This window comes from Urtica dioica, chromosome 4 (assembly GCF_054948205.1).
Source record: "Urtica dioica subsp. dioica isolate 48M chromosome 4, U.dioica_male_clone48M_v1_H2, whole genome shotgun sequence".
Classification (NCBI taxonomy): domain Eukaryota; kingdom Viridiplantae; phylum Streptophyta; class Magnoliopsida; order Rosales; family Urticaceae; genus Urtica; species Urtica dioica.
In genome coordinates, this window is record NC_142759.1 from 103,666 (window position 1) to 113,794 (window position 10,129).

At 40.7% G+C, this 10,129-nt stretch overlaps 2 protein-coding genes across 2 annotated transcripts; one reads left to right on the plus strand and one right to left on the minus strand.

Annotated features, from left to right (window-relative positions):
• The first annotated feature begins 596 nt into the window (after positions 1-596).
• Positions 597-2,242, plus strand: LOC149398888 (uncharacterized). Its single transcript, XM_089613787.1, has one exon. It carries the CDS (start codon positions 786-788, stop codon positions 1,995-1,997), a length of 1,212 nt encoding a protein of 403 aa, XP_089469913.1. The 5' UTR covers positions 597-785; the 3' UTR covers positions 1,998-2,242.
• A 2,750-nt stretch (positions 2,243-4,992) lies between these two features.
• Positions 4,993-8,383, minus strand: ABA1 (zeaxanthin epoxidase (ZEP) (ABA1)). The gene is made up of 12 exons (XM_089613178.1): positions 7,640-8,383; positions 7,222-7,560; positions 7,033-7,148; positions 6,551-6,960; positions 6,354-6,457; positions 6,223-6,268; positions 6,077-6,141; positions 5,881-5,967; positions 5,739-5,796; positions 5,577-5,665; positions 5,409-5,496; positions 4,993-5,289 (listed from the first exon to the last, which is right to left on the minus strand). The coding sequence occupies exons 1-12, from the start codon at positions 8,134-8,136 to the stop codon at positions 5,206-5,208; spliced, it is 1,983 nt and encodes a 660-aa protein (XP_089469304.1). The 5' UTR covers positions 8,137-8,383; the 3' UTR covers positions 4,993-5,205.
• Positions 8,384-10,129: the final 1,746 nt, after the last annotated feature.

Sequence of the window (10,129 nt, forward strand, 5' to 3'; positions counted from 1 at the left end):
CTGAAATGTATTAAATTTTGACACACACACACACACACACACACATATATATATGCTTAATATATTTAAGCACACTTGTTAGGCACATCTTCTCCTTTGGACCCTGAAGTGCTTGCGCTTTTGTTCTCAGTTTTGAGAAAGCAAGCGATGTATTTTATTATATAAATTTTGAGTTGTCGTACAACAAAAATGTGGGCTTGATGATTATATGCTTAGGCTTTATCTTGGCTGTCTAACAATACATCATTGCTAATGGCCCATCTTAATTTCCGTCTTATGGTGAAGAGTTTATTTATTTATTATAACTAGAGATTTAATAGATTACACTGAGTAAATGAATGAGTGAGGGAGCGTTCACTCGGTGCTTTAAAGTTAAGCTAAACCAAATCACTTTAACCATCTTTGGTTTGGCTAAAAACATTACCGTTAACAAAAGTGGTGTGTTAAATCATAAATGATCCTGTAAATTACAGAAGCCGAGACCAGACTTGACTAATTATTCTTTTCCGAAATCAAAATAAATAAAGGTACAAGGGCCTTTTAGTAATTGTCCCAATACGAACGTTCGTCACATCAGAAGGTGTAACTATAGATTCGGAGTATTTAAACCTCACAGACAGTCACACATTTCCCTCTCTTCACTTGTTTCTTACATTCACACACAAACAACACTTCCTTTTTCTCTCTCATTCATACTCGCACTTTACTTTACCGTTTTTCATTTTTATTCCAAACGCGAAAGAAAGAAAGAAAGGATCAAAGCCATTCGCTTCGCACGCCCAGATATGGTGGACGTTGATCGCCGGATGAGCGGTCTGAACCCGGCTCACCTCGCCGGTCTCCGCCGACTCTCCGCCAGAGCCGCCGGCTCCACAACACCTTCCTCCTCCCTCCGAACCGGCCTCAACTCGTTCAACTCCCTCGCCGCCAAAGTCAAGGCACACCTCAACTCCTCAGGCGTCCACGTGGCGCCCGGCCTCACCGACGAAGAGTTCGCCGTCGCAGAAGCCGAGTTCGGCTTCGCATTCCCGCCGGACCTCAGAGCAGTCCTCTCCGCCGGACTTCCTCTCGCTCCCGGCTTCCCGGAGTGGCGCACACGCTCTGCCGCCGCGCGTCTCCACCTCCGCGCCTCACTCGACCTTCCGATCGCCGCCATATCCTTCCAGATCGCTCGAAACACTCTGTGGTCCAAATCATGGGGAATCAGACCTTCCGATCCAGAGAAGGCTCTCAAAGTCGCCAGAAACGCTCTGAAAAGAGCTCCGCTTCTGATCCCGATCTTCAACCATTGCTACATCCCTTGCAATCCTCCTCTCGCCGGGAACCCTATCTTCTTCGTCGACGAGTCTCGGATCTTCTGCTGCGGACTCGATCTCTCCGATTTCTTCGACCGCGAGTCGTCTCTCACGCCCGATCTGGTCCTCAAGAAGCAGAGATCCACCAGCGAGAGAACATCGCCGGCCACCGCCGCCAGTCTCTGCCGGAGAAGCCTCGACAACGGCGTCGCCGGATCCAGGACGCCACGCTGGGTGGAGTTTTGGTCGGACGCGGCGGTGGACCGTCGCCGGAGAAACTCTTCATCGTCCGCTTCGACGTCTTCGTCGTCTATGTCGCCGGAGAGGTTTTTCGAGGTGCCTAGGGTTTCGGAGGCACCGCAGTGGGTGGACGATTACGTGGAGAAGAAGATTGGATCGGTTTTGAGGCGAGGAGGGTGGAGCGAGTCGGATGTATCGGAGATCATCGGAGTGTCGGCTTCGGGATTTTTCGACGGTGAGATGATCATGATCGACAATCAAGCGGTCCTGGACGCTCTGCTCGTGAAAGCGGATCGGTTCTCGGATTCGCTCCGAAAAGCCGGGTGGAGCTCCGAGGACGTTTCGGATGTTTTCGGCTTTGATTTTCGTCCGGAAAAGGAGAAGAGGCCGATCAAGAAGCTCTCGCCGGCACTTGTGGCCAGGATCGGGAAACTGGCCGAGTCGGTTTCCCGGTCACGCTGATCACTGATCATATATTAAATATTAATTAATTCGTATACATACTTTTTTTAAGTTTTGGAAAAATGCCTCGGGTTTTGCACTTTTTGGGGTGAAAAAGATATTGAATACACGCGGTTCGAATCGTTTTAGTATTTGTATTACTTTTTACTATTACATACATTATCAAGTAGTACTTGTAAGAAAATAAATACTTCGACTATTATAAAAGCAACCACCAAACATGTGTAATAATATATGGATTTAATTATAGTCACCTCTTTCCGTTTCTATTATGTTATGTTAGGTTCTTAATGTATGATTTTTATTTCACTCAATTTCCAGTTTTTTTTTTATGGGAAAATTACATTTAAATATTTAGTTAAATTACTAACATATGCCTGTTGAGTATATAGTAATATTGTGAATTTTAGAAAAATGAATTGTACAAGGATGGTACAAAAACCTAATTTATTAAAGATAATAAGATATACAGGGCACATTAAATCGCGTTCTCACGGAGTGGTTGTTTCATTTAAAACTTCATGATCGTAGTGAGAATTACGTAGGAGCAAGTCGTAAAGAAGAACTTTGTTTTACACTCTAAAACATGTCAATACAATGTCTAGATTTGGCAGTGAACTTTTAGAAATAGTGATCAGTGAGCGTATCTAAATAAAGTTTAGGGCTTGTATAAAAATTTGGAGATATTATTATCTTTTTATTTATTTATTTATAATGGAGATATTATCATCTTTGTATATAGTATATACCCGTATTTTGACAGAGAGCTTGAATTAAAGAGAAAGAGGTGCCTGGGGGGTTGCGATAAATAGTACTGGGCGGTGTGTTTATATTTAATAAGTTGAAAAAGATTTCGAAAAATACACATCATCACTGCACGTGTGTACTTTGGATGGGTCCCAATATTTAGCCCTCCAAACACTTGTCGTTTAAATCTTCTAAAACTAGAATTCTAAGAAGAGAAGGGATTACTTTGTAAATCAAAATCAAAGTTTTTAAAATGGATGAAAAAGCCGTGACGAAGGAATGAAGGATTTGGATGGAGAAGTATTAGGGTTTCTTGGAATTTGGGGAAAGAGATAACGGGGAGAGAAAGAGAACATGAATCCTGATTCCTGACACTACACTCACTTCTCTTCCAAGCGTTGCTGTTGATAATCAAATACTATTTTACCCCTGCAAAGTGCAAACAATAATTACGTGAATAAAAATAGAAACAGGGGATTTCCGCCTAAATTTATGATACACACACAAGTAAAGCAAACTACGACCAAACATACTACATTTTCACTTTAATATAGTACCATTGATCACAAACACAATGGACAAATGTAACCCTTTGCGATAACGTGAGACATAATTTTCAAGGCTCAACAAACGATTCAATGAAACTTCTATTGATGCTTATGATGAATGAGCCTGTTTGCGTTTCTTTTGACGCACAATAAAAACATAACAAATATCGCAGCATGTGTTTGACTTTGTCTATGTGTATAATACCTCAAGAATTTCCATGCAAATACAGTTTTGTATAGTTTGGTTGGACATTTAAGGAATTGACAATGATGGCGGACAAAGAAAAAAACTTGGGAGTGCATGTGGGCATGCAGTGTTAGAGTTGACATGTATGTACATACTATATAATAAATAAATTTAAAAATTAAATAAGAGAAAAACCGGTGAATTGTATTTGTATGAATAGATTGGTAAAGCTATAATTCACGGTGGGTTTGGGGTACATACATGTCATTATTGTAAGTGTGTAGGGACAGCTTGGTTTCCCATTTTGAATGCCATCATGTGTATGTGTGGTGTGGACTGTCTCTCAGTCGCATCGCGATTCGCATGTGTTGTTCAAACTTGAAACTTTAATCGAATCTCTACCTATGTTTCTCCGTTGAATCCCCAAACGGTCACTCCCACATTTTTGTCTTCTTTGCAGTACAATATAATAATGTTTCTGATGATCAAGTCTACAATTATTGCTACAACGCACAGCCAAGACCGCTATTCAATATAAGACCTTTTGGTACTCAATGTATATGTATGTGCATATTACCCACATTGCTCTTTTTTTTTCTTTTTTCTTTTTTATTTTTTCTTTTTTCTTTTTTTAGCTAAAACTAGAGCTCTGTTGAGAGGGATAGTTGAACTTCAACTTCATTTTGAGATTGCAAGTGCGAACTTTTTGTTACATTAATACAAGGTACACTACATGTTTAACATCTTGGTTTTTCAATTACTGTATTTATTTTGTGAAAATTGTTTCTGTGCTACTTAATTATATTAGAGACTTGTTAAGTATTGATAATCGGTGCGTCGATCCCATATTTGGGGACTGTTTTAGAAGATATATTTTGAATCCTGCAACTTTTTCAATTTTACCACGAGAGTCAAATGTCCCAGCTCATAACTTGCCCAAATTTGCATTGACTTTTGATAGTCTCGGCTTACCAATGAAATGAAATCTCCACGGAATCAACATGAATAATTAATCTTCTAATAAGGACCTTAGATCTTAGACTGAAGTGTTCTTCAGTAAAAAAAAAAAATTAAGAGCCCGAGTTTTTTTTTTTTTTTTTTTTCCTTAGTGTTGTCTATCTCATTACTTCCTTTCGATGATTCAAGGACCAATTGCTTATCTTTTTATGACTTAGAGTTGGTCCCAGTTTCACTCCGATTTTGTTACAACCCGGTATTCGATCACGAAAACGTGAGTTTTGTCGATCTTTCACCGAGCTTGATTGCCTTTATTAATCAATCAAGATCTCTTAGATAGAACTAGGTTTACAATTTAATGGGTCGGGCTTAAAATCATAAACTTAGTTACATAAATAAAACCCTAATTAATTATCTAACTTCGGAATAATAAAAAGGTATAATTTAAAAACATAATTGCAGAATATAAAAATCTAATTTCATAATTAAAAACTCTTAATTCCCTAATTAATAACTTAAAATACTATATACGTGACGGATCTAAGCAAACAAATACTAAGAGAACTATGACATTCACTCAGATTTAAAGCGAGAGTTTTATACAAGGGAAATAAGAAACAGTGGAACATATATTCCATTTTAAGGATGAAAATTATGGGAGTATTTTTCACAACACTCATTTATACAAAAGACTATCATGTTCCTTAAGTTCCCCCAATAAATAATGTCTGTACAAATTTATGTGGTATTGGATTAACTCAAAACCCATTCATGCTGTTTGGAGAATTTCACTTTCATCTTTCTTTTCCGAAACTGTCAAAGACGTTCTTATCGCCTTCACCCGAAAAGCAGCCTGCAATGTGTACAACTCAAAACTATAAATATATATATTCTACATCCCAATCCCTTTTTTTTTTTGTTTTCCAAATCAGAGAACATGCCATAAGATAGAGAAGAGGTGGTATGGAATACCTTATCGTCGGAACCAAACTGAATGGTGTCTGAGGGACGAAATCGAGTCGGAAAATTCGGAGGGATTCGGTATCGCCTTCCCTCATTTCTGCAAACTCGATTATATGAGCCAAACAACAATGTTGTATATTCATACGAAGTTGAGGGATGCCTGGTATTTGGACTTACTCAGTGAGCCATGTCCCGTGTTCGCTTTGCAAATCGGTCACAAAAAATGCGCCGTCCTTGTAATCTATACGAGCGTGCTTCTCCGACACCTGTTGCTCGATCCATCAATCGAATTAATAAAATATCACAAAACAAGCATAGAGCTTATTATTTTCACTTCACCTGAGGCAAAGGAATTGCGACTGTTGTACCATCTGATGTGTCGCTCTGCGATTTGCTCCTGCCATTGTGTGGAATATTTCACATCAAAGTTACAGCAGTTGATATGAAGTAAGTGAGGAGGATCACATGGTCAGAGACGTACCCAATTATACACGCCTTGCTCTCGTCCCTATTCAAACGGATTGGCTGCGAGTCACTGTTTTCGTTTCCGCATGGAAAAAGAAACCACCTGCACAAATACACCGTCAACAAATGCAAGTAAGATTAACCTAAGATTAACCACGATATTAATAATAATCTTAGTATAAAAAAGGCACTATAGGGTAACAAAGACTCACTCCCCGTTCATGGCACGTTCCAGCGCATCGTCGTCCTCAAACCAATTGCGTAGCTGATCACTTGCCTGAAATTTAAAGTCAACAATATAGCAATTTAATCATATAATTAGTATTATTACTAAAGGAATTGGCAAGACCGATCATACTCTGTCTGTGAGCCTGCAGCTTTGTGGCCTCCCTTCGAGCTTCGAACTGAAGATAAGAATGGACCGAAATGAGTGTTAAGAAGCAAGCAACGAGTTATTGAAAGGAAGATGTGAGATGGCGTGAGCGTGACCTGTTGCCGCCCAAGACCCAGTTCAACATCAAAGGCATTGCCAAGTCGATAAAGAATCGACCGCCGACTCTTCCGGGGTGTGGAATCCTGTATTTGGTCAAGAACTGGAAGCAATAAGAGTGTGTTAGCGGTTAGACTTCAGAGGGAGATAGGTTTTGTGGTTGGGAGAATGAAGGAAATGAGGGAAGGGCACGCACGGAGAATGGGCCAAGGCCGACGCCGAGATAGGCCTTGTAGGTGGAAGCCATCAAGGCAGCCATTCTAGCCATGCCGTGAATGACAGCGACTCGCAGTCGGCGGGCGTCCTCGTAGCGTCTCAGAGTGGACGGGATGTCGATGGGAGTGGCGGAGTCGCTGCAGGCTTTGTCGAGATCCAAGGCCAGCTGGAAGCTGTCCTCGATGGCCATGCACCCGCCTTGCCCCAGGTTGGGCTGCATTGCGTGGACCGAGTCCCCCAGCAGAGTCACGCGCCCTTTTCCCCAACTCAGAGTGGGCGGTTTGTCGTAGATGTCCCTCCGCAGAATCACATCCTCCTCCGTCGCAGATATCAGGTCTATCACGTTGTCGCACCACCCGCTGAATATCTTGAACAGCCTCTCCTTTTTGCCTGTTGTTGCAATCAATCAATCAATCCAATCAATCATTTTTGTGACAAACCTTCTGAACACGAGGGACTGACCGTTGGGAGCATCGACACCGCCCGGTGGCTCCTTGTGGAAAGCATACCACTGCATCTTGCCTCCGCCGACATCGGAAGAAACAAAGTATTGCTTGTGTCCCAAGAAAACGCGATATCTGGAGAGGAGAGGATGAGAGGATGAGAAACGACGATGTCGTGAATAGTGGGGCAATAAGTAGAAGCACATACCCGACGGTGTCGATGTCGGGGGGAACAAAGTCAGCGATGCCGGTGTAGCAAGTGTAGTCGGAGTAAACAGCTTGGCTCTCGCCGAACAGCTGCCGCCTGACGTTGGAGCGAATGCCGTCAGCGCCGATGAGAAGGTCTCCGTCGAAGCTCTGGCCGTTCTCGAGGACCACGGAGACCTTGTGGCCGTGGTCACGGAAATCCACGACGTTGCTCTCGTTCATGATCACCTCTTCTCCCACCGCGCCAGCCAGGATCTGCTGCAGCGACATGCGGCTTATCACTCGCGTCACCGGGAGTCCTCTTTCCGCCGCCGGACTGAACGTGTCGAACTTCACGTACCTGACTCATTTATCACTACAGCTTCACACTCAACCCCACAAACAAAATTAATCCCTAATTTCAAATTCCTACTACTGACCAGTTACCGGAGATTCCGTCCACCAACCCATTAATCCGGTCTCCGGTCACGCAACCCACGCTCATCACCTCATCGGCCACCTCCAAATCGATGGCCTCCAAAGCAGCCAAAGCGTTGCTCTGAATCTGGATCGGACCTCTGTACTGTCCCTCTCCTCTGATGGCGCTCAAATCTCTCTCGAACACAACCACCTCGAACCCCTTCCTCTTCAGCGCCAGAGCCAGAACCAGTCCCCCGATCCCGCCACCGGCGATCAGAACTCGTAGATTCTTCTTCGTCACCGTCTCCGACGACTTCACCGGAGTGGAGGTCTGAGTGGCTTTGACCAGAGTGGAAATCCTCTTCGAGCTCTGAGCTTTAGTGGAGGGAGTAAATAGGTGAGAGATAGAAGAGAATTCGAGAGCGACGTCCCTGGAGAGATTGGGGAAGCGGTTCCTGGAGAAAGTGGGCGTAGTCGTCGAGAGGCTCACTGCGTTGTAGCAGATTGCGGAAGCCATTGATGGTTCGTGTTTCCTTGCAGGCACAAGCACAGGCACAATCAAGGAAAGAATGGAGATGATAGATTATATATCAGCCAATCCAAGACTCTCTGTGGTACACCAATACCGGAGATTCTCCTGCCACGTGGAACTCTCTCCGCTCTTAAATGTATTTTGTCAGCGTAAATATCTTGGTCTTGGAGTGTCTTTTCAGAAGTTTATTTATGTGGTGCTCGTTGAGACCTCCTAAGAACGCCTTCGCAAAAATCTTGTGGACGGAGTGAAGATGAAAGAAACTACCATAAGAATTCAATATAGCTTAACCATTAGCAACGGTTTAAAAATATTTACTCATTGGAATATTCAAATTTAGAAAAAGTATAATACGAATATACATAAGCCTTACACATGACATCCTGTTTGAAAATCGGAGAGGATTTTTTTTTTTTTTTTTTTTTTTTTACATCTAAATCATTTCCATAAAAGGGAATAAGCTAGCTATATTAATCTTACACACGACACGGGGCAATGCTATAGCTATACAAATGTAAGGTTTTATTTTAATATATTTAGTAATTAATGCTTGGATAAGGACGGTCGAATAAAATTCCAATAACGTTCATAGTGCTAATAATCTAACTTTCATGTAGTGGGACACGTGGCAATGAAGGGTTGGCGTGTGTACACGTGTTAGCACGAAACGTGTGGATCTGGAAATGGGCCTTTTAATTGGACTCCTGCATTTACCACGTAGGTGTCTCTTGAAGTCCACTCATTCACCACAAAACAGACTTTGGGTTTTTTTTTTTTTTTTTTTAAACCACAAAAAAAAACGGTGGTGGTAACGTATTGTTAGTGTCGGAATAATGTTTTCCGTGAAGCGAATCGAAAACCCGAATGTGACGCTGGAAAGAAGTCTGTTTTCAATTACACAACACTTTTGAAGTTGACATTTAGGTTTGATCTTTTGGATTATTGACCTCTTCAATATTTAGAACAAAAATTCAAAAATTTAAAATTAATAAAAAAAAAATATAACTTTTATATATGTGTTGATAAACAAATACTCTTAATGAAATATGTTTTTATTTTTTTTTATTTAATTTTATTTTTACTTAGTGGTCACAAAAGCAAAGCTATAGATCATTTTTCGTTTGTTATGTGAAAGTTAAAAAAATTGGAAAATTTGAAATTAAAACAAAAAACAAAAAAAAATTGATTTGAAAATTTTGGAAATTCGTTGGAAGATTCATTTACATTTTGTCTTTTTATTGACATGAATGTCAATAAATTTGAAAACGAATTTTCGGATTCATAAAATCAATTTTTTTTTTTCTTCAGATTTTCCAAATTAGTAGTTATATACGAAAATTTGGAGGGAGTGAAATCGTAAAACACACTGATATGAACATAAATCGCTCTCTCTCTCTCTTTCTCTTCGCTTGCACGTCAATTCCTCTTATTCTCCGTCATGATTTTTTTCTTCTTCTTCCCCTCCAAAATAACAAAGAAACACCAAAACCCAAACTCAAACCATAAAGTTAAAGTCATAACAAATAAACCTAAATCATCATTAGTAAATGGAGAGAGGATCGAAATGAGATTGATTTCGAATGTATAATTGTTGATTTTCAACATCAACAATGGATGATATACCAAAATTGATGAAAGAAATAGATCATCGACGATCGTGTAAATAAAATAAATTTTAACATACGAAATATAAAAAAAATGATATTTTATTAAAAGTAGTTTTGTACCAACAAATATTAAAAAAAAAAAAAAAAATCATACTTTTGGATTAATTTTAACATATTAGATTTTTGTCTAAAAGTATTGAAGATGTCGTAATTTAGAAATAATCTCTGATTTTTTTTGTCGTGACCAGTGAGCGACTCCAGAACTTGGTCACTCGGGCCTGGCCTCTCCAAATCCAAGCGCGGCCCACTATGAAGCAGGCTGAATAGAAGCCAGTCTCCTTCAGATTACCCAGACTTAATTGAAAAACATA

Coding starts and splice junctions, on each gene's coding strand:
- LOC149398888 (XM_089613787.1), top strand. CDS start 786: ATGGTGGACGTTGATCGCCGGATGAGCGGTCTGAACCCGGCTCACCTC.
- ABA1 (XM_089613178.1), bottom strand. CDS start 8,136: ATGGCTTCCGCAATCTGCTACAACGCAGTGAGCCTCTCGACGACTACG. Junction 6,458..6,550: donor TCGGCCTTGGCCCATTCTCC/GTGCGTGCCCTT, acceptor TATTGCTTCCAG/TTCTTGACCAAATACAGGAT. Junction 5,497..5,576: donor CACGGGACATGGCTCACTGA/GTAAGTCCAAAT, acceptor TCGAGTTTGCAG/AAATGAGGGAAGGCGATACC.